The sequence below is a fragment of the Labrus mixtus genome, chromosome 24, assembly GCF_963584025.1.
Source record: "Labrus mixtus chromosome 24, fLabMix1.1, whole genome shotgun sequence".
Taxonomy (NCBI): Eukaryota; Metazoa; Chordata; class Actinopteri; order Labriformes; family Labridae; genus Labrus; species Labrus mixtus.
The window spans coordinates 7,298,228-7,323,615 of NC_083635.1; the positions used below are offsets into that span (position 1 = coordinate 7,298,228).

The following is a 25,388-nucleotide window of genomic DNA, read 5'->3' on the forward strand; positions in this document are numbered from 1 at the left end:
ACAGGCCAACTCTCGAGGACCTCTAAGGATAGACAGAAAATTACTGGTTGGATTATATTTAATAATTGGCTCTGTCTGGTTCTGCGCTCTCCACAGTCTTGAGTGAAAAACCAGAATACTTTAATTTTAAACAGAATTTCAATTACACTGAGAGCTGCCTTGGAATAGACTTTCATGTTAAAAAAAAATATACTCATCTTCTCAGCCTGAACCTCAGGTTACCCCAGCTATAAGGCAGCTTATTTGAACAAAATAAAAGAGTATATTTAAGGGTAAGTGCACTGGCGGATTCTAAAAGTAATACGATTGCAATTCAAAACTATGTAGATGTTGTCAATTAACAACTTTTTTTTGCCTTATCAGTTGCCGTAGTCAAAGCCTGTGCCTAGGCCACAAGTTTGACCTTTCTTCTTTGTGTTTCAACAATGTTCCCCCCTCCCTTGGGTTTCTGTTCTTCTTCAACTTCAACTTATTTGGACAACAATATGTGTTGAAATCAAAAGTTTTTTCGCCTTGCTGTTTTTGGCATTTTTTTCTGCTAGTATTGCCAGCAGATTGCCTCATCAAGTTTTCCATCCAAAAATAATTTTCGATTTTCACTGGCTTTCATGGAAATGTTCCAAAAGATAGCAGGCTAATGCATTATTCCATTGATCAAGCCATTTTGCAAATATAAGGAGATACTGTAAATAGGACATGGGGAAAAGAGAACATGCTGTATCTGTGTCTGTACCTTTAAATGCTTATGAGCTGTACCTGACCCCATTAGTAAGGGGATGTGGCTCTGGCTTTCCTGCACCGTGCCCTATGGTTTACAGTGAGAAGGCAGACTCAGGGCAGAACAACCACCTAGCTGTGGGAGTGTCACCCACCTGGGGGAGGGGTTACTGCCCTTTGTGATGTCATAAAGGGAAAATCTCCAAACGGCCTGTTTGAGCACACATTTTCTGAAAAGTGTAGCAGGAAATAAGATGGAGAGAATGGATATATATCTATATATATAGGACCAAATATATATACATATATATATATATATATATAGGACCAAATATGGAAGTTGGTCTGGTAGCTGGAGAGGTGCCAGATCACCTCCTGAGCAAGGCACCAAACCCCCTCCCCACCACCAGCTCAGGAGCGCCCGCTGTGGGCAGCTCCGTCACTCTGACATCTCTCCATTAATGCATGTCCATAGGATCCTGTTTGTGCATGTGTGTGTATATTTCAGACTATGTGTGTGTTGCATGACTTACAGAGTGTAAAAACTGAAATTTCCCCTTGCGGGGATCAATAAAAGTAAATCTTGATCTTAATCTTATATATACCTGGGAGACGAATGCATTTACACATTCTTACACGAGTCTACAATCTGTCGATATGTGGATGCATTTACACTGCAAACAATGTATTCAAAAGGTATATGGGCATATTCTTCTGTCAGGCACTTTGAATTTACCAGCATAAATCCTGTGTAGATCTAATATAATGGTATGCTTCCAGTTTCTTACCTTTTTCACCTCATAATGTTGTGTTTCAGGCGGCTCTACTGCAGTAAGAGTAATGTGAAATATGCTGTTTATACTTTCATATGGATTGTTGTTTGCCTTTTGTGTTTTTATTAAAATTACGGTACTATACTGTAAAAGCAGCTCAATGTGTGCAGCACTTGGAGTCCAAAGACAAATTTCTACATTTGGTAAGAACTATGCTGGGGGGGACTGGTTCACCCAGGATCTCGATGGGTGCCCTTTTTTGGATTCTTCACTTTGATCTGACAAGACTCTGTTGCCTTAGTCCCAACCCTATATGTAGATTACATTCAAAGTACTCCATGTAAATGAAAATAGAACACTTCCCGGCAAAGCTGAGAAGCTGAGTTTCCTCTTCACCTCTCTCAGAGATGCAGAGCCAAGGGTCCCTTCCTACCCTCATATACTTAGGTATGTGTGCAGACTTGTGTTTACAATCCGTATAGGGTCTCCAATCTCCGAAGGGATATCAAAGCAAACAGAAATTGCGATGCGGGAAAGTTTCCCCGCCGAAAAAAAAAATACAATTTGGCTCGGCGAAAGGGGAGCTCTACAGTAAGTCTATCTCGGAGGAGCAGGTGTGTTTTGGAAGGCAACTGTTGTGATTGTCATCTATTATAGAGAAACCCAAAGTTTGCAGGCACTTTTTTGGAGAATAGAGGAAACTGTCAGAAGGAGGCACACAATCACACACAAGGGGGGGAAGGCGGAGCGATTCAACACAACACATTTCTATGCACATACCAGTTTGGTTTTTGCATTCATTTTTTACACCACAATCTGTTGAGCTATGTCTACAGGGTTCTATCTGTAAATAATTGATGTATTAGAAAATGGAGCATTTCTACCACTGTAAATGTCCATGAATAAATCACGATTACGAACGCACACCCGTGTGTGTGGCTTACTTAGATTCCTGCATCAGTGCTTGGACTGTTTGCGCAGTACAGCTCCCTATTAAGAGGCCCCCCTTTTACAAGCTTTTCATGTTGTCATCACACTCCCGCTCCTCAGTGCTGCGATTGATTTTTTTCCCCCCCATCCATCATCCTTTTATGCTTAAGTCTAATGCGGTTACTTTCAAAAAATGAAATATTTTTTTTACAAATGAATGATTAGTGCAAGACACAAAAGAATGGCGCGACAAAGAAATCAATACAATTGGATTAACTCCATCTGAGCCCCCCAAAGTGTCATTACTTCACTTGTACATCTATGGGGCATTAATGGACCAATTACTTCAATACACTTAAGCTAATTTGAATGTTTTTCTTTTTCCATAGTAATTAAACCCTCATCTTTATTTGAAGACTTGAACCCGAATGTGATCACACATTACAGTTCTGTTGGCGTTCATTCATTTGGGAAAAGGGGATAAAGGGAGATAGGACAAGATGCAGGATTGTAGTCCTTGTGTTCCGGTTGTCCTCACTTCCTTGCTTCTAAGGTGGAGGCCAAGGGGGCTGAGACAGGTCGGAGGGAAGTCAGGTTATGGAGGGCTTTATAGGTGATGATGAGGACTTTGAAGTGGACACGCTGGGGGATGGGGGGCCAGTGGAGGTTTTGAAGGACGGGGCTGATTTGGTCACGGGTGTGCCTTTAAAAAAAAAAAAAAACACTTTTACTTTTCCCAGATTTGAACATCACCTTTGTGCGTCTTTCTCAAGTCAAACTAATTTGCTGGCCATTCTAACTTCCAAATCATCAAGTCCATAACACCATCCATCCATCTTCATTTCATGCGCCCCTATGTGATTCCCACTGACAAGAGGTCAAAGGTGGAATGCCATTTCAGTTTGACATGTCACTGGCCGCTGTGATGATTTATCACTCCAACGTCCAGACACCGTCATATGGAAGGAAAGCAACTCAAGACGGACGAGCCGTCCAGATTGTGATCTATGAGTGTGACTGTCGAACATGTTTGTCTCTCAAAATCCAAACAAAGAGATTGGCTTTTATTAGCTGTAACTCAATCAGCTTTGAGATCCATGTATGGAACACAGAATCGGCCCAGTGACCCCAAACGGGAAAAGCGGTATAGAATGGATGGATGGAGAGTATTATTAGTCTATTTTTTCAGCTCCTGTTCAAGTCAGAGTGGCTGATCCAAAATCCAATGTATCTTCAACTGTATTGACCGCAGTGAAGTATTCTGTGGATCTTGTAATAGCCAATCTTACAAGAATATTGGAACAATTGTAAACCTTTCATGGTAATATGTTTGAATAGAACCTGAAATACCAACAGAGTGATCTTTTATTTTCAAATCTTCCTTGATTTCCTCTTTCAGATTTTTTCAGACTGTCCTCTTAGTTGGTGAATTTCATCAAATAGATTATTCATATTCAGAAATACCATTTTTTTTTTTTTTTTTTTTTTTTTTAATCAAGTCGAAAAATGAGAACATTTTGTAATTAAAGAGGACATATTATACCCATTTTCCATCTTTTCAAAGCAGTCTCCTGTGGTCTAAATGAAACATCTGTGCTGCGCTTTGGTCAAAATATAACATGAATCAAGCACCAGAGGAGGTTTGTGACCCTGTGTAAACCAGCTCTCTCAGAATGCTCCGTTTTGGTGTGTGTGTCTCTTTAAATATAATGAGCCCCCCTCTCAACCCATGGGGTGTGCTGACACGACGTCAGCATTGAGCTTCCATGGCAACTCGTCATCGTGCCCCCTCGGAAAACATGGCTGCAGAAGACAACACAGGAGGGGAGGGTTTTTTTTTCTCCAGAATCCCACTGTGACATCACAAAGAGAGCAAATTTGAAACGGAGCATTTTTCTCTGTGTTATAAGACTTATGCAGACCACAAACAAAAGGACTGGATGTTTTTTTTTCACATTTTGTCGGTCGGTAGACACTCAGGTTATCCAAACATATGTTCAAAAACACTGTGAAAGTGGATTTTTCATAATATGTCCCCTTTAAGTTACAATGCGTTGAATGGTGGCCGCCACTTTCCTAGGCACTTTTGGCCCTCCAGTCCTCTGAGCCAGTCATGTAAAATCCATGACTACATCCCATAGTGAATGCATCCCCAGCTATTCCATTAGCAACCCAATTATTCTGTTAGCATCCGAGAACCGGGGGAGAAAGAAGCCTTTGTAGTACGTGTAGTACAACTCCTAATGTTGTCAATCAAGCTCAAAAATAGACCGACAATAGCTCATTATGTTTTTGTGTTTGGTTGTTGCTTTGTCCCTCTCAGGACTTCTTTATTGATTTGTTCTCGTATTTCAAATGCTCATTAGATGCTCAAACTTGGCAGGAAATTGATAAGACAGAAGTTAATGTTTTCAGGAGAATAAAGGAACAAAGGTTTTTTTCTTTAATTGAATATACATCTACAAAGATTTCAGAGAAGAAGCGTCTTTATGTTTTGTAGTTGTTACCGGGCTCAATTGGATTTGCTCTCACGCTGCCCACAATGGGTCATCACAGGGGTGACAACGCCGACAAAAGACGCCTGCTGTCTCGCAGATCAGAGAGCAGCATGCAGCAACACGGTGCAATCACAGCAACACGAGACGAGGGTAGAGCAACGGAGACAACAAACAACAGCAAAGACATGACGAAAAAAAAGCAGGAGGATTTTTCCATCGTGTTTAAAAAAAAAAAAACAAAGGCTTGCGCGCGCTCGGCACCCGAGGTTAGCGCGTAATGCTTCCTGCTGATTGACACCTCCCCTGTAAACGCGCCGCCTTCCGCAGCACTCAAGGTGAACGCTCGTCCCATTGATTTAAATCCAAGGAGGCTCGCACACACCGGACGTGTGTGTGCTGATCAAACACACATGAAGTCAATAATTTGACAGGTCTCAAACCCTCGCTTTTCCTCGCTCTCCTTTACTCTTACCATTAGAACTTTCTTTCTTTTTTTCCTCCAGCATTCCTTCAGCACCAGGACTCCAGTGCCCCCCCTGAGTATTAATTATTTGTACTGCCTTCCCTCTGATCTGAGGTCCTGTTTTGGATTTGCATGGATGGTGCAAGGCTGGCATGTCTAATCCTTTGCCACAGAGAATTCCACGTCTTTATATAATAAGGAACATGACGAAATGTTACCAATACAAAAAAGAAAAAACTAGGGAGCTATTAGTTGTTTCTCAGATTTTCTCCAATTGGTTAAAAGATGAAGGACTCTACAGCTGCAGAAAAAAAAGAAAAATAAAATGTCACCCTATGTCTAACTCTTTGAATTTGGCAGGGGATCACTCCGTGAGAACAAAAAGATTAACTGATGAACTTCCATTATTCACGCACTCAGGGACACTTTTGAAAGGAGACCTTAAAGAGAGACGCCTAGAGTGACGCCTCAATTAGACACTGATATGAAATTAAATTACCATTATTGAAATCCCAAGGTCACCATGGTATTTTTGGCGGAGGGATTAAAAAGACCAATTTTTTATCTGTGGATCTCTTATTTTCTGTCACTTGAAGCCTGATATGCAGGACATGATCCGAGACAAGTGAAAGCTGTTAGTTATATAAAAATGTGTTAAAGAGAATTGAACTCAATTCGGAGAGGAAATTTGGATGAATTTTCAAACCCCTGAGATTTCGGTTTGGTCTTGGAGATTTGCTCCAATGTGTCACAGGCGGGATCCCCCCCCATAGACATTTGCATTTGTTGGAATTGGGTCTTTTTCGATGATTGAGAAACGCTTCCTCTAAAATCTTCAATGTGAGGTATATTTGGTTTTGGTTGATTTTGGCTACCCCCGGTGGACAAACTGTACTTCTTTCGCCTTTAATGATCTTGTCATGTGCTGTTAAATACTTAACAGCCTGATACCTACCCCTTGGCAGCAGTTTTCAGACATTGAAAATAGATATAAAGCAGTCGCCAAATCATTGAAGTCAGTTGTCTTTTTCTAAGGCCATATCACAACAGTAATTTCCATATAGAGCACATTTAGACCACAGTCAAAGACCCAGCAGTGTTGTATAACAGAATCACAAATCAATACTTGTCTGGATTTTTTTTTCTCCGTCTGTGTGTCTGCGTCCTGCTGTGCTTCGCTGAAGGACAGACTGTTGCACAGCGTGAGGACTCGTTGAGAGGAATGCACAGCCACAGCCCAAAGACTGCATTCCAAAAATCCCACGATGTGCTAACACTGTCGCAGTGGAAGCTTAAGAGCAGCAATCACAACATTCCCTCCCACTTCTTCATTGTGATTAATTGAAGTAAATTTCACTTTTGCGTTCATTACTGCGTCGACATGTGGGGGGAATCTGCGTTTATCTAAGTAGATGTTTACACCCTCAAATTCCCTTTAATCCCCATCTTTGAAAGGTTCTCTGCAGACTTACTTTTTTTTATTTCACCAGATCAATTTAGCACTCTTTGCAATTCTATGTACAGGAGAAAAAAAAAACCACCCCCAGATGTGTCTTCGCCTGCTTGGAATCAAACCCCACCAGGGGCCAACTCAATATATTCTCCCCCACTCTTAGACTGTCTCAATTAGGAAGTACTACAGCGTCTCCCCAGGCATCGCAGTTAATGAGAGAGTTCTCTTAATCTTAGCTCTGCTCGTCTTTGCCTGCTTAAACACGTGGATGTAAACAGCAAAGGAAAAAGTGGAATTTTGCACTTAAATCCCTAATTCACAGGAAGCTTTGTGTCGGTAGTTGAACATGCCTAGTTGGAGATCGAATCCCCAAGCTGGTTGTTCGTGCTGCGATAACTCCTTCTGATTCTGTCTGAGGAAAAGTGGGCGTCTTTTTGAAGACAGCTAAATGGTGCATATCTCTCATCAGCAGCCCCAGTCTCTTGGTGGCTCCCATCATTTTTTTTAAATTGAATTCAACAGAATGCTCCCCAGGGGGGATGCTAAGCTGTGACCAATAGAAAAAAAAAAAAAAGAAAGCAGAAATAATTGTCACTGTCCATGCCAATGTGTTAAGATTTCTCTGTTTGTTCTGAATCGAGTACTGAATTTCATAGTGCTGAATATTTGAATGAACAATTCCATCCTTTTTATTTAAAGGTGGCATATTGTGCAAAATACATTTTACCATGTTTTCTAACACTAATATGTGTCTAAAAAAACATTTATGAGAAGAGTCCATCCTCTCTATAATTTTCCTGCTCAACTTTTCAGAAAATGTGTGCTCAAACAGGCCGTTTGGAGATTTTCCCTTTGTGACATCACAAAGGGCAGTAACTTTGACACCCAATGACCGTGGGTAGTGTAGTTATTTTCTGTTGTTATTATGTTCATGTTTTTCTTTGAACAGAGTTGATATCATATAATCTAATGTCTTCTCCAGGGCATATACCATCGGTTCACACACAGGTAGCTCATGGTCAGTCTAACTGTGATGGTTATGACATTATGGCTAACAATCAAATCCACTATGGAGAAAATGAATGGGATCTTTACTTTCAGAACCACACTGTTCAGTCCTATTGCATTGAATCAAGAGAGTTGTGTGACTCTGTCCATGGTTCTGAATCAAAACTGTTCTGCCGCTGTCCATGGTTCTAAATTCAGAGTTGTGTGTCACTGTCCATGGGACTGAAATTAGATTTCCATGTCATAGATACGGTTTTTGGATCAAGAATTGTGTGTCTCTGTTTTTGGATAAGAATAAAAAGGTATACCACTGTCCATGGTACTGAATTTACATGTTCATGTCATGGTACTGTCTTTGGTTCTGAATTGTTCTGTCTCTGTATATGGTACTGAACGAAGATTTGTATGTCGCTGTCCATGGTACTGAAATGATTTTCATGACATAGATATTGATAGATATTGTTTCTGAATCAAGAATTGTGTGTCTCTGTCTGTGGATTAGAATAAAAAAAGTATGCCACTGTCCATGGTGCGGAATTTACATTTTCATGTCATGGTTAATGGTTAATAATCATGAGTTGTGTGCTGCTGTCCATGGTTCTGAATCAAAACTTTCTGTCTCTGTCCATGGTACTGAAATAAGAGTCGTAAGTCATAGTGAATGATTCTAAGTTCAGAGTTGTATGTCGCTGTCCATGGTACTGAAATTAGATTTCCATGTCATTCATAGTGTTTCTGGATCAAGAATTGTGTGTCTCTGTTTTTGGATTATAATAAAAAGGTATGCCACTGTCCATGGTGCTGAATTTACATTTTCATGTCAAGCTACTGTCTATGGTTCTGAATCAGAACGTTCTGTCTTTGTATATGGTACTGAAAGAAGATTTGTATGTCGCTGTCCATGGTACTGAAATGATTTTCATGACATAGATATTGATAGATATTGTTTCTGAATCAAGAATTGTGTGTCTCTGTCTGTGGATTAGAATAAAAAAAGTATGCCACTGTCCATGTTACTGAATTTACATTTTCATGTCATGGTTAATGGTTAATAATCATGAGTTGTGTGCTGCTGACCATGGTTCTGAATCAAAATATTCTGCCTCTGTCCATGGTACTGAAAGAAGAGTTGTATGATAGTGAATTATTCTGAATCCAGAATTGTGTGCCACTGTTCAGTGCACTGAATCGTGAATTGTGTGTCTGTCTGTGGATTAGAGTAAACAGATGTGTCGCTGTCCATGGCACTGAAATAAGCTTTCCATGTCATAGTTATTGGTTCTGAATCAAGAGTTGTGTGCTGCTGTGCATGGGACTGAAATTACAGATTAATTTTCTAGGTAATGGTACTGAAAAAAGATTTGTGTCACTTGATTGAGATGGAAAGGTGAGCAGCTGTCTATGGCACTGAAATTTAAGTTGAATTTCATAGTTAATGGTTCTGAATCAGTGTGCCATTTTCTTTGTTACTATATTAAGAATTATAGTTCATTGTACATATTTACACACTACGCTCTGCAAATGAAAGGCATCTGATCCAACCTTCACAACAGGACCCTAAGTCTCTAACAAGACACTTCTGCTCTCTCGGTGGTGGAATGAATTTCCAAACTCCATTCGATCCGCAGAGTCCCTTTGCACCTTTAAAAAAAAAAAAACTAAAGACCCAGCTCTTTCACGCACTTAATGATATGGATGATTTTGATCATGATGATGGTTTTGTTTGATAATGATGATTTCAGGATGGTTTTGATGCTTATTAGAACTCCCAGCTCTCAATATTGTACTCATTTCCTGTCAGCACCTGTGTGTCCGATCAGACTTTCTAGATCCTTCATGTGTTGTATATACTCTCTGACGCTTTGGATAAAAGCGTCTGCTAAATGAATTGTAGAATTGTAGAATATTCAGACGGTGTGCCTCTGTCCTTGGTGCTGAAAAAGATTTGTGTGTTGCTTTGTGTCATACTGAATGAAGAGTTATAAGTCACGTTTCATGGGACTGAATAAAACTTTATTAATTTATCTCAGTGAAACTAAACCATGAGTGTTTTTTATCTATTGTATGTAGAAGAATGTAAGAAGAATGTGGGACTGTTTGATCCAGTAGATGTCACCCTTGAGCACCAGCATGAAACCAAAACAAACTGCTGTTTAGTGACATCTCCACCATACCGAAGCCTCCGCTCTCCTCCAGGCTCCCTCTGCTTTATAAAAGGTATTTTACCGATTAGATCTCTGAAGGCGACAGACTCAACCGTTGAATGATCGCCTGCGTTATTTTTTCCCAGGATGCCGCTGTGCTGACGTTAGCGTCGACTCACCTGCCTATTGTCGGCTGATTAAAAAATAAAGTGTCATGATGTCATGGATGAATTAAACTTTAGTGTCCAACTTTCTGATTTAAGGTCAGTGTCAGTAACCATGTCGACAGATTACATAACCAAGCTATGACAGAACTGAAAAAAAAAGAGTTACAATCTGCACTTGGAAGTAGAGTACGACACTCGACGGCTCTCTGCTGGATAATCTGGTATTCAGCAGCATGTGGCGGGAATATATTCCTGAGAATAACCTTTACACTTGATTATACAGACATATTCATTTATTCCGCCAATTATTGTGATGTAGCCACAGGCTCTGTCTGGAATGTCAATATTCCGCTCCTACCTTGGAACTTCTCCTTAACCCCGTTCATTAAATATCTATAACACGAGGACAATGCAGCTGTCCAAGGACAAGATTATGAGGAATATTGGCAAGTGTTGGTGGGATCCGAATGTGTGAGTCCATGTGTATTTTTGTTTCTGGTGTTTTTCCCCTCGCTCAATAGTCCCAATTTCATCTCAATTTTGTCTCCTCGGTTGTGTTCATAGTACTGTGTCATCAGCCTCCCTTTTTTGTGGCTCTTCTGTTGCTGGTGCTTTCTATTTGTGATTGTATTTACTCTCCTGTTTTTCTGTGTGAGAAACCACTCAGAAGCCCTTTTGTTGGATAATCTTTTATTTACAAAAAAAATAAAAAATGGCCGCTATTATTGGCATTCTAATTATTATCTTATTCATGTGAAAATAAAACCAAAAAGCACAACACAGTTACTCCTTTAGCACCGCTTCTATCTCATTATCCCATTGGTAGATTGAGCTCTGTCCTATTTGCCTATAATGCAGTAAAAACATTTTTTTTTTGTTCTCTAATTCAAACCGAGGCATCAAAGTATTCAAGTCTTAAATTGGGCATTTTTTCCTACTTAGCACAAAGATTGAATGATACACTTTGCACACACCATATATAGGAGATAAAGGGTGTATGGAAGAACCTGCCTAACTAGCTGCGCCCCCCCACATGACATTCGGAAAGGACTTGCCACCACACAGCAAGCCTACATTAGTTTTGCTAGGCTGAGTGCAAAATGAAATGAGGATTACAAAAATCTTGGAAATAAGCCCGGAAACCGTTCAAACAGGGGACAACCTGCTTTTTTCTACTGTCACACGCTACACAGGCCGGGAGGGGGAAAAAAAACCTTCTGAGGAAAGAAGCTAATTTCAAGAGATTGCGGAAACTTAAAAAAAAAAAAAAAAAGAAAATGAGGAAGAAGAAGAAGATTTTGATGAGATTTACCACTTTATTAAAGCTGCGTTTGGGATAAGGTTGTTGATATACAGCACTTGAAACATGTGTTTCATGACAGAGACCTTCAGTCAGCACCCAAGTGCGCCGAACCGAATTCCAACACATTGTTGCTTTAATTATTTACACCCTTAAGTGTTCTGAACCGACTGTTTTCCCTTGTGGAGACTGACAAAACAGAAATTTCATTTCAGCCGTTCAAAACATTTCCCCCTTGGGAATGTAACAACAGCCACCAGAGTAATTCACTCTCGCATGACGCAGCATAGGGTGAAAAAAATAAATAAACCAGTAAGACGGATACTTATGTAGCTGTCAGTTCTTAGAACCGATGATTGCCACTCCATTACAAGCTACAGGCGCTAAGATGGTCACATAAATGCCACCATGAGAGGGGAGGGAGAGAGAGAGAGAGAGAGAGAGACCATTAAACTGTCCCAGTGATCCACAGCGTGTACATACATGTGTTTGAAATGGGCGGGGTGTGTGTGTTTTATACATATCATAAAGCAATACGCTGCTGGGTGGCATGTGCAGGGCCCGAGCATGAGCGGCATTCACTCGCAGGTCTTTTATTGCTCTTCGGTATTTATGTTCAGCCTGACTTGCTAAGGGCCTATTGATCCTGCGGAATGACGGTGTTGTTATTTGATGAGAACAAAGGTTGAATTGAATGCGCACACACTGGAGATCCATTTAGGGCCTGCTGCATATTTTGCTTACAGTCATGAGAGCAAATGGGCAAATAATAGCCATGATAGAAAGTCCAACTACAGGGTTTGTTTTCGACTGCACCACCCATCAACACAGAGGATATTGATCTTTATAGTGATAGAGTTCAGATAAAGAACCTTAAAGGCCGCATATTCTCCTCCTTTTCAACAAGTTTAAATAAGTATCAGAGCTCCCCAAAACATGTCTGTGAAGTTTCTTGTTCTAAATCCACTATGATCCTGTATTTGATCATGCCTATAAATCCCTCTATATCAGCCCTGCTCAGAACAGGCTGTTTCTGTGTCTGTAGCTTTAAATATGCAAATGAGCTGTGTCTGACCACGCCCGTGAACCTTGACATCACCAATCACCTCTTTTAAGGGCTAAGCTCTGTGATTAACTTCCATCATTACAAGGATCTGGTCTTAACTTTAAGCTGTAATTCTCAGAAAATGTCCCGATTCTAAGGATGCTCTTAGAACACCTCTTAGTACTTAGGAGGCTTCATGAATACCGCCCCTGTTTATCAAACCCTGAAGTCCTATAATCTTTCCTTTGCGGTGTGGCCAGGGAAATCAAAGCTACTGTCACTTCTCAGAATCAGCAGTGGAATACAGAGGAGAGGCTAACAGTACAATAGTGTAATCAGAGGCGGGAAAAAGGGTACTCTTAGGCTATAACAAAGTAAATTTAAGCCTCAAAAGCCTGATTGAAGAGCTATGATCACTTACCAGGGGCCCCAGATCTGTCAGAACACTCCAAACTAAGGCTCAGATCTTCATAGGAAGAAGGAGGAACGTTGGACACAGAGCTGTCGTGAAATAACACCGAGCTCGCAAACAGGAAGTGTGACACATAAGTGGAGCTGAATTTAAAGTACCTCATTCACACACACGCGCTGTCGTTTGGTGTCTATTTCAGCACATATACCACAGCTGGAATAGTCTGAGTAAGCGTCACACCTGAGGATATGCAGCAAGGGGAAAATGAGGAGTCCAGGAAAGTCCAAGGCTGAACACAGTTTAAGTTTAAAAATGAGTTGAACCCTGAAAAATACATTTTTAAGGTAATTTCCGTTGAGATTTAACAAATTGACAATGTCGATCTTTCAAAAATGTAAGGGATATAAAGAAAGGTATGATCAATAAATCATAGGATTAGTTTTCTCATTAAACAGTTCTGGGGACTTTTTGAAGAAGAACATGGCTGTTATAGGTTTTTATGAGGTGACTTTCTGCTTAAAGCTTCCAAATCTTAAATTCTATGTTTTTAAGACTAAGCAAGTGACATTTACTTAAATTCAGACAAAGCATCATAATTAGAAAGCATGAGACAATCAATGTATTCCTAAAGCTAGACCATCTGGACTTGAATGAAGATGATTTAACTTGGCAGTTTTTGCAGTGTACTAATTTCTAAGTGGCCTACAGGTGGAGTGTAGCCAAGGAGTCCTCAGGCTGATGAAACACACCTGCATGCAGTTAAGAAGGCTGCAGACCCTGAACTCCCGTTCTCTAATTCACAACATGCAGCAGCCCAGGGAACACAGGAGTTGTATGTTCTTTATTTTGACTTCCACTAGATGTTACACTCACCCCTGCACACCTAACACAACTGATAATCAAATTTACAAGTTCATTTTAGAGTTCAGGAAATATTTGCCTGTTGGAACGACCCTAACCCTAACCCATGATGAGTATTCCAAATGATTTAGATTGTTTCCTAAGTTAGAAATTCTGCGATGCTAAAGTCTGTTAGCCAGATCATAGCCTTTTCCAGTATGTGTTAGCATCAAGCTAACACACACACAGATATATATTCCGGCTCAATTGTGTTGTAGGAATTTTGCAGACCCTGGAGAACCTTTTGGGGGTTATTTGAATCCTAAAATGTATTCCAATGTTGTTATAGGGGCTATATGATTAAATATGTCATAAGACAAAAAAATGGCCGCCATCTTTTGGTTGACATTTAACAGCAACAGAATTTGTTTAGGGAGAAATGTTCCCTTTTAATACTTAGGTACTTCCAAGTCATACAGCTTACTCAACCCAAAGAAGTTGGAATTTTTAGAGTGTTAATAAATAAAACACCTGACTTTATTTCTTCCAAATAGATATCCACAATCAGTTATTTTAAAATGAAAAAGAACACTAGTACCGCAACCCTCAGGTCACCCCCTCATACTTCATAGATCAGCGTCAGAAGCGCTATCACTCCTATGCATTTCTTCAGAGAACAGCTCTAAGGCTGTCAGGATCATCAAACTCAGACAGAAAACAAATATCATGTTGGACAGAATCTTGTCAGGGATCACAGTTCACCTCTCTGAAGCCTTGAGCTCTACAGAGGGGAGAAAGAAAAATGCTGATAAGGCAGTTCTGGTTTGACTTACGGGTCGCGTTGAACACATGTTGGAGGACATTTTTTTTAACTAATATTTGATCAACGCTCTCAAATCTGGACCCTGTGATTCTTCCCTGTGTCGTTTGGATTCTATTTTATCAGAAATTGCTTGTAGAACAAAGTCGTGCTTCATTTGACAAGATTTCCCGCCAATTACCCTGAGATCAAGGCTGCTCGCGGACTCTCGTTGAATATCTATGTCCAAAAAAAGGACAGATTTGGTGGCATCAATCAGGCTTTTTTTTTTTAAACAGTAGATCAAGGCCCTGTTACTTAAAAGAACCACTTTCTTCTAACTTTGTGGATGTACATGTGGATATTTGTGTCAGATTTTGTGAAACGTTTTGAAAGTTTAATTGGCAAATTTGGCGTCAAAAAGCAACACGAGTAAAAAAAGATTGAAATAAATAGAGGACGTATGTAAATATACAAAGTTTGACTTTGCTCTATTGCGACACCATTAAATGTCACTGAAGTAAGGTTCCTCAAACACGATTTAGACTCTGCTTTTATATGGAAATGTTTACGTAGGCAGTTCTATAAAAGAAGTGTTTGAGGAGCAGACAATGTGTTGTTGACTGGCTGAGCATTAGAGATGGCATTAAAGCTTTGTTTTTTTCTTTTTCTGTGATTTTTCACTTTAGCTTAGTTCATTATTTCCCATATACTCCGATCACATAACTACCCAACTGGACTTTAAGTTGTCTAGCTCTGTAACTACACTCAGACTGAGGCGCTGCTTTGTCAACAGGCAAAGAAGGCAACTGCTTGATGCCCCAGGCCAGAGGGGGGCCTCCTGAGGGCTGAAAAATCACAGCAGTGACTCAAAATGTCCAAATTTTGCAATGACAGTAGGAGACCTCCCTAAGGGGGCCCCATCTGACGGCACTTAATATAGTTACGCTGCTAAGCATCCCATGCATTATTCTCATGAAAACAAGGTTGTTTTTAGGGAAAATGAAGAGAAATCATCCAAAAGCAAAATAGGGGGGAGACAATTTCATAACTTCTGTTAGCATTACATTTTGGCGTCATTTCTATGACATAAAAAAAATGTTAACTTAGCGATCAGAGCAGCTGACGGAGTGGAGTGTGCACTGTGGGAAGCGAGAGACCAGCAATGGGTGCAAAATTTTGCAATGACAGTCGGAAACCTCCCTAAGGCGCCCCATATGACAGCACTCACTATAGTTGCGCTGCTATGACATTTAACATTCGTACTAGCTTAGTTTAGCTAGCACATCGGCTCACTGAGTCGAGTGTGCACTGATGGAGGCGTGAGTGTAGCAGTGGACTTGTTAACTTAGCTAGCTAGCTGGCTGAAAGTACATGGACAAGCTAGTTGTTCCACTGTAATGAACAAATAAAATGCCAACTTTTCCTTTGGGAAATGTTACCAAACTAAACATACTCTTGGTGGGGGAACTTTAGAAATAAAAAACACTAAATGTTGTCTTAAAGGGGCCACGCTTGACTGCCGCCTCATCTGTACTATTATTCACTATGATTCCTTTTTTAAAGGATTTCAAGGCTTAAGGGCGCAGTGGTGATACTACATTGTCTCGAGGCCTCAGTGGTATTTTAATGTTATAATTAAATCCCTCTCCTTCAAGGCAAGTGATTCACACAAGTTGTCTTTTTTCTAAGATCTGAATGTTCACATGAATCTTACCCGCCGCCCCCCAAAAAAAGTCTCAGTGTTCACATTCAGTTGCTTTAAGCCAGAACACATATATATATTTAAGTATATATTCCGTGTGGTCGTGCTTCACTGAACTCTCAGCTGGCTTTCGGCGTCTCAGCTGTGTTGACAGGAAAAGACAAGGGCGGGGGTCGTATGGAGTTTGTGGATAGATGTGTATGGATTTGCAGTCAAACATTCTGCTGATTCCCCATATGGCTCCGTCGCTCGATACATTGGGGGGCGGGTGCTGCTGCCTCTGCCAATAGCTGTATTGACTTCCAGTCTGCACTTGACCCATCTTTTTCTGTACATGACACATCTGCAGGAGCGTTGCTGCATAATTAAAAAAAAAAAAAAAAAAGGGTGTTACAAAGGGATTCCAAATTAAGTACCAGTTTAATTACTATACATTCTGATACATATCGCTTGTGTTACACGCTTTTTGTTCTCTAAAGCTGTCATTTTCAGTCAGTTAGCGTTAACAAGTTTATTGCGATTAAGGTCTGAAATGAACGCAGACATTATTTTTAATCGCGATTAATCACATGCTATTTTGGCACTTTAGGCACACCGTAGAAAAAGTGTCTCCCTATAGTCACAGTGATTCAAAACAACGATACTCCTGCGTCTTTGAATGTCTGATTTTGCATTTAAAAAAACTCTGACAACTCAGTTGACCAGTCCAAAGTAATATCCACCTTCAGACATCAAACATTTCACAGATGGAAAAAGCGTCACAATTAGGCGCTTAAAAAGGCGATGGCAGCAGGATCAAATGAGTTCCTCAGTCTCTTTGTCCTACAGGCTGAATCTGCGGCTTTAACAGAGGCGCTGCTTGTCAACAGGCAACTACTTGGGGCCCCAGGCCACTTAGGGGCCGCCCGATTCATGAAAAACATTACACCACAGCAGTGCGCAAATCTTGCAATGACAGTAGGAAATCTCCCTAATGGGGCCCCAACTGACAGCACTCTAAACACTCGAAGCAACACTAAACAACACCAAACAAGAGTCAACAGCACAATAAGTTGTTAAGAATTGGTAGAGAAGATCTGACAACAGGAATCTGTTGTTCCTTTGTTGTCAGATGACTCAGAATTTCTTCCATTCACCTCAACTACTGTATGATCAAATGTTATCCAATCACATTCCATGAGTTGTAACAAACCTCAAACCAGCCATACCTGATTTTGAATGCTGTCCGCAAATACCCAGCCGAACTTGCTGATGCGAAAACTAGCTTAACGTGTCTCCTGACCTTTTATGTAATTACCCGTGGAGTATTTCAGTCCTCCTCCTCGGAGAGAGTACTTTTTCCAAAGATGAGCGTGCACATCTGGATGAAACTAAAGTGATCTGATGTGGCGTGTGTTTTTCTCCCCCATCCTGTCAAAAAAAAAGAAAGAAAGAAGGGGAAAATCTCAGTGGGGGATTTGCAGTGCCAAGGGCAAAGATCTTACTTGCTGTTATGAGACGGTTGCTGGAAACTTCCAGATGGAGAGACTTTGATATGGCAGAGAAGCTTGTTGCTATTCTTACTTACCAGGTCATTGACTCACAAACAGATTAATGTTTAGAACGAGACAAAAGTAAGTCTTTAAATACATGCCAAAGGGAATGTCAGGGAGATTGTCTGACTGGAAGAAAAAAAAAGAACAGACAAGAGAAACATGTAGGCTAAGCTTAAAGAAAATCAGGATTTTGGGAGCTAAATTTCCTAAATTTGACATATAAGTTCTTCCTGTTGGTAATAACATTTACTCAAGCTGGACTGTAACCATGTAAGGGGTGTAGCATGACTCCAAATCCCACCCATGGGTGTCAATAAGGGCTGTTTTAAAAATATACCTGCCAGACTTGAATAGAACGGGAGAGGAAAAATTGCAGGCAATCATGTGGCACAGCATCACCCCCGATTGAATGCTATTGATTCTCTTGAGTGTTTGCTTTTTTTTCTGCATCACATCTGCACTGTGCAAACAATAAGAGAGCAGAAGGCAATCACTGTCTTAACTACCTGAATGGTTGGACGCCATGAAAGCTGCATAGGTAGCTCAGAAGACAGTCCAAACAAACACCCCTTGTGTCAATAATGGTGATAGTATAATTATGTAATAATAGTGTATTTATATATGTGTTTATATTCCACAGCTGCTTATTCTTTTGTTTTTACTCTGACTGCTAAGGCAACGTGTATGGAAGCCACAAGAGGACATACTGTACAGAACATACATACATTTTACTTGACTCAGTTTTCATGTGAGAACTAATAAATCAGTTATTTTCTAACTAATTTATCTTGTTTACTATAACAAGAACATTTAAGTTGTTTTCTTCAGACATTGGGAAATTAACTTGTTATAATGAAAAACAAACACTGTAACCTTGAGATAATGACATCATTTGGTCAAGAACTATAGAAAAAAAATTACTTAACTTAACTTTTTTTATTGTATTACTGTATTTCCACTTAGGGCTTCTGTAATTGTCAAAAGCATGTCCATAATGCACAAAAAACATTTTAGTCCTTAACCAGTTTAATAAAACAATCCTGTTACCACAGAGACACATTGAGATAATGACATCATTTAGTTAAGATATCAAGAAAAAAAGGGAATTACTTGAATAATGGGGGGGGGGGGGGAGTGAGTATGGATGTATGTCCACTTAGGGCTTCCGTAATTCTCAAAAGCATGTCCGTAAAGACAATATATATATATATATATATTTTTTTTCAAACAAATTGAGATAATGAAATCATTTGGTCAAGACATATAAATACTTGGACCACGTGAAAAACTGTTAAAAAAAGAAAAGTATGGTTGTATGTTCCCTTTGGGCTTCCGTAAATGTCAGAAGGATGTCCATAAAGACAACACACAAAACCTTTTTTTTCCTTTAACACTAAAAAATACACCTGTTGTCATAGAGACAAATTAAGGTAATGACATAATTTAGTTAAGATATCAAGAAAAAAAAAGGGAATCACTTGTATCACCGAAAAAAACAAAAGCGTGGATGTAAATGTATATGCAAATCACTTTCTGTTGGCGCATTAACACTTAAAAATGCACGTTTCCATGGAGACACATTGAGATAATGCCATGATTAAGTCAAGATATCGAGGAAAATAAACTCATTTGTGACTAATAGGAACGGATACAGATGAAAAAAAAATGTCTTGAGCCAGACAAAAAGAGAAAACAAAGATACACGAGCCGACAGGTGCGTCTGTGTGTGTGTGTACACGAGGAAAAAAAAGCAGACAGAGAGACAGGCAGGTGTGTGGGTAGGGAGAAATCATAACCAGCCAATGGGCCATAATGGGAATGCTTTACAGACATATGTAGGTGGTCCTAATGATGTTTCGCTTATTGCGAGCACCGCTGCTGCGATGCTGGAATCTCCTGACATCGCACTTGTGTGAGTGTGTGTGTGAGTTTGTGTGTGTGTGTGTCCCTGTTGTTTCCTCTTTGCAAAAACAGACACAGGGAGTATTTAACTTTGCTTTGCCATTTTTCTGTCCTGCTCTTAATTCCAACTGAGCACTGCAGATGGAGGAGGAGAGAGAGGAGGAGGAGGAGGAGGAGGAGGAATGTGGTGGTGTTGGGGGGGGGGGGCTGATAACTACCTCAACTCCCCCCCTTCTTTCTCTGATGTAACACCCCCCCCCCCCCCCCCCCCAAACAACTGAGTATAATAAACATCGATAAGAGATGAGAATCTGTCCAAACTACATCCCCTCTTTATTTTTTCTCTCTTTACAGTTGTGGGTCTATTTTTCGCGATTTTTTTTTTTCATATTGGCAAAAAAGGAAAAAAAAAAAAGGAACGTCACGCACACATGCGCATATAGGGGTGCCACACTGACGCATCGTTTGTTGTATAGTCAACTGTTTTTTTCTTCTTCTTCTTCTTCTTCTTCTTCTGCTGCTGCTGCTGCCGGACTGAGGCATGCCTGTGTCGGGATTATTGTTTTTTTTTTTTTTTTTTTACCGCATTCAACAGTGTTTTGAAAGCGTGAGGCTGTGACAGCGGAGGGGCTGGCGGCGCAAAGATAACGACGGGAGATATCCGCCAAACTAATGCCGCTCATCCTCCCAACAATGCGGGGGTAATTGAAGGCATTTGAACTGCGGGATCACGATCCCTAAATGTGAGATCTCGACAGTGGGGTTTTCAACGATGCCGACTTGGACACTTTTGCCGTGGAGCTGCGCGCTTTCAGAGTGACATTGACAGTAGGATGGGAACGTATTTTCTTTTTTGCGCCTCTGGAGGGGACACATCCTAACAAATCGACAGCTATAAAAGAGTGATTAAAAGAAAAAGAAACCTCGACCTCAAAACGTGGATTGGTGTTTTTTCTTCTTCTCCCCCCTCGTGCTCTCTCTTCTCAGCATTCCCTCAGTCAGTCGGCTGGATTTTTTTTTTTTTTTTTTTTTTTGCCATAACAGCTCAGTAGAGGGTGTCAGATTATTCTTAGAGCACCGCGCTAGGATGAACACTGTCTGCGCGTTCCTCCTTTTGTGATCCTCCCGATTTTGCAAACCCGCAAAAAAAACAAACAAAAACACACACACACACACGCACACACAAGAAGAAGAAAGAAAAAAAAAAACCGCGCCGAAGGATGTGAGAGGGGGATGCGGGTGTTTTGGATACAGCTCCAGCAAGCAGCGCGGGGTGTGAATTCAGCACCGCGGGAAGAGGGGACAGCTCCCCGACCGCCGCAACACAGCAGCAGCAGCGTCTGGAGGGAGGAACAAAAAAAAAAAAAAAAGAAAAGGGCACGGATTTGTTACATTTTTTCCCCCCACACAAGCCAAGGTCAGTCTTTGACGATTTGAAAGAAAGAAAGGAAAAAAAAAAGCCTTAAAGATGTGTCGGACTCTACTGCCGCTTGCTGTGTTGCAGCTTGATTTTCATCATAAACACGCGGAGGCTGCGCGGATTCAGTCGACGTGAAAGAGACGTTTTTTTTTATGTGGTGGTTTTTTTTGCAACTGGAAGAGTGGACACAAGTGCAGGTTAGATGCAGCATGGATGTGATGTAAACGGCTTCACCCTCTCCCTAAATGTCGCTAAATATACCCCTCTGTGTTCCTCGCATTGATGCAGACTCAGTTCGCAGCTCGCACGTCTCGAAACCGGGGATGAATTATTCACGTTAGAAAAAATGCTGCTCTGGATTATCCTGCTGAATGCGGCTCTTTGTGTTGCGAGTGGGAACGTTACGAGGGACGTCTGCAAGGAGCAGATATGCTCGTGCAACGACGTCGAGGGGGACCTGCACATCGACTGCGAGAAGCGGAGCTTCACCACGCTGCGGCACTTGACCGGCCCCAGCTCGCAGTTCTACCACCTGCTCCTGCACGGGAACTCTCTCTCGCGGCTCTTCCCCAACGAGTTCGCCAACTTTTACAACGCCGTGAGCCTGCACCTGGAGAACAACGGGCTCCACGACATCGTGCCCGGCGCCTTCCTGGGGCTGCAGCTGGTGAAGCGGCTGCACATCAACAACAATAAGATACGCTCATTCAGGAAGAGTACGTTTCTGGGGTTGGACGACTTGGAGTACCTCCAGGCTGATTTTAATCTACTGAGGGATATTGACCCCGCCGTTTTCAGGGACCTAAATAAACTTGAAGTGTTGATACTTAACGACAACCTCATCAGCGCGCTACCTATCAACGTGTTTCAACATGTGCCCATTACGCACCTCGACCTGCGCGGGAACCGAATCAAAACGGTGCCTTATGAGGGGGTCCTCGAGCAGATACCGGGCATCGCGGAGGTCCTGCTGGAGGACAACCCATGGGACTGCAACTGCGACCTGGTGTCCCTGAAGGAGTGGCTGGAGAACATTCCGCACAACGCGCTCATCGGGAGGGTGGTGTGCGAGGCGCCCACCAGGCTGCAGGGCAGCGACCTGAACGAGACGTCCGAGGTGGACCTGTGCCCATCGCTGAGCGGCGGCGTGGACACCAGCCTGGTGGCCCCGCCCACCCAGGAGGAGGCCTCCGCGCCCGTGGCCCACGCGCCCGGGCCCACGCCTTACAAGCCAGCCAGCGGCGACGCCGGCGGGCCCCCAACGCCCGGCGGCCGCGGCGCCAAGAGCCGCTCCAAGTCCCGCGAGAACTGGCAGCTGAAAACCAAGCCCACTCCCGTGTTGACAGGCGTGAACGGCGACAGGGAGCAGCTGCACAACGTGACGTGCCCGCAGCCGTGCAACTGCAAGCTGGTGGGCTCCAGGCAGGGGCTGGGGGTCAACTGCGAGGGCAAGAAGATCGAGAACTTATCGAACCTCAAGCCGAGGCCCCTGGCGGCCCACGAGTTGAACATGCGAGACAACAACATCCACGCGGTGAAAAAGAACCAGCTGCTCGGCTACTCCAGCCTCAACCTGCTCGACCTGGGGGGGAACAACATCAAGATGATTGACAACGGCACGTTCCAGAACCAGAGCGAGCTCAGGTGGCTGTACATGGATAAGAACTACCTGGATACGCTGATCGCGGAGATGTTCGTGGGCCTCGTGAATCTGGAATATCTCAGTTTGGAATATAACGACATCCAGATGATAGTGGCGGGTGCGTTCAGCCCCATGCCGAGCCTGAGGGTTCTCTTCCTCAACAACAACCTGCTGAAATCTTTACCCGTGGATGCTTTCCTTGGGATTTCTTTGTCCAAAATTAGCCTGCATAATAATTATTTCCCCTACCTCCCCGTGGCTGGCGTGTTGGACCAGCTCAATTCAATCATACAGATCGACCTGCACGGGAACCCGTGGGATTGCTCGTGCCACATCGTGCCCTTCAAGCAGTGGACGGAGAAGCTGGGGGCCGACGTGATCGTGAGCGACCTCAAGTGCGAGTCCCCGGAGGAGTTCTGGAAGCGCGACTTCCGCTACGTGCGCAACGACCTCATGTGCCCCAAGCTCTACGACAAGGTCTCCCCGACGCCCCTGTCCAAAAACAGCACTTTCGCCCTGGACTCGGGCACGCGCGCAAACTCGTACCTGGAGCCGAACCGGGTCTCCATCTCCGTGCTCGTGCCCGGCCTGCTGCTGGTGTTCGTCACGTCCGCGTTCACCGTCGTGGGCATGCTCGTGTTCATCCTGAGGAACCGGAAGCGGTCGAAGCGGAGGGACGGGAACTCCTCGGCGTCGGAGATCAACTCCCTGCAGACAGTGTGCGACTCGTCGTACTGGCACAGCGGGCCTTACAACGCGGATGGGAGCGCGCACCGGGGCTTCGACTGCAGCACGCACCTCTCCACGACTAATGACGCGTAAAAGGGGAAAAAAAGAGACTCTGCTTTAGTACAATATGCCTCCACGAGACTGGATTACAAACAGACACACAGACAGACTGACTAAATGACTCAAAAACGGAAAGAATCATCCGCTTTTTGGGGCGAACACAGACTTGTTTATGTCTTGTTTTTCGCCAAGTTGAACCAAGTAAGTCAGTCTGCTGCTGCTGCTGCTGCTGCGCACAGGCCCCACTCTGTAATATATGTATATGCCAAGCCCCCCCTGGCTTAAAAAAAACCTCTCCCTCCTCCTCCTCCTCCTCCTCCTCCCAGTTCTGCTATTTGCCGCAATCGGACTACGGATCTGTGCGAGACAGAAAAAGAGGGAGTGATGGGGGGAGAAGGCGTGTGTGTGAGAAAGCGAGAGAGAGAGAGAGAGAGAGAGAGAGAGAGAGAGGACCCGGGGAATGGTGCACGAACGCATGAATGTAAATGTAAATACTCGGACCGATGTATCATAATCTGCATGATGATATTTCGCATGGTTTCAACACACACAAACACACACACAAGGACGGCGAGGAACCATAATCCACCAACAAAGAAGCGAAACTCGACCCCCCCCCTTTTTTTTCCATGTTATATCAATATGACGACGATATATAGATATTAAGAATTATATATGACTATTTACAAAAAGTGCCATTTCTCTATTTTTTTTGTGAACCTGCAGTTTAGGATTTTGTATTTGTTGTTTTTCAAAAGTTGTCCAAGGGAGAGAGAGAGATAGAGAGGGGGGGGGGGGGGGGGGGGGGTGATGACTATCTGGGGGGGGGGGGGAAACGAGTGAAGGTGTCAGTGCATGTTCTTCTTTCTGTTTGTTATCATTTTGATTGTCGGTAAATATTGAAGGGTTATTTATACCGTGGCTAGGTGGCGCAGATTTTTGAAGAAAAAAAAAACCCCACATCGTCTGCTGCAGTCATCATCATCTCCTTTATGAATGTAAAAGAAAAAAAACAAAACACAAAAAAAAACAAAAACAAAACTGTTGTTATTTTATGGTGTGTGCCAATTGTTGACTTTTCAGATACTCCGACAACGCAGATGAGCATGACCAGGTGACGTCACTCAGATGCTTTTTATGCTGCAAAGTTAATGTAGCTTACAAAAAAAAAAACAGTTCCGTGTTAATTTTTTTGTGTGTCAAAATGATTATAGCCTGCTTTTGGGTGAGAGAGGACAGAAAAACACGAGTCATTTAAAAAAAAAAAAAACAACAAAAGAGGGGGAGGGGAGGGGGCGGGTGGGGGTTTATACCATCATATTTTTTCAACAACCGAGCAAAAGACGTGTTTTCAAATCGAGCTATGTGTAGGTTTTAATTGGATCTATGTAAAGCAGCGCAGGTAGACTGAGAGTAGAGAGTAGGATGCTTTTTTTTCTTTCTTTTTTTTTACGTCAGAAAAAAAAGTATTCCCGCATACACACACACACACACACACACACACACACACACACACACACGAAGAAGCAACTTCAGGCTATGATTCACTTTCATCATAATTGTGAGCTTTTGTAAAGCCATCTAATCTTCGTCCAAATAAGAGAACTGAAACTCACTGTATTTACTAGGGGGAGGGGGAGGGGGGGGAGAGAGAGAGAGAGTGAAAATAACTCAGCATGTGGCCAGGCCTTAGTGATACAGGTGGTGCCTCTCGCGCTCGAGGGAGAAGCAGACACACACACACACAGACACACTAAAGCAGCGGAGGTAATTTAATAATGCAAGATGCCTTTTTTTTTCTCTTTTTTTTCTTTTCTTTTTTTTTTTTTTTTCCAATCCAGCATTT

General features: G+C 42.3%; 1 protein-coding gene across 1 annotated transcript; it reads left to right on the top strand.

Annotated features, from left to right (window-relative positions):
• The first annotated feature begins 20,173 nt into the window (after positions 1-20,173).
• On the top strand, positions 20,174-24,560 carry LOC132959610 (SLIT and NTRK-like protein 1). Its single transcript, XM_061032740.1, has one exon. It carries the CDS (start codon positions 21,458-21,460, stop codon positions 23,573-23,575), a length of 2,118 nt encoding a protein of 705 aa, XP_060888723.1. The 5' UTR covers positions 20,174-21,457; the 3' UTR covers positions 23,576-24,560.
• The last annotated feature ends 828 nt before the right edge of the window (positions 24,561-25,388 follow it).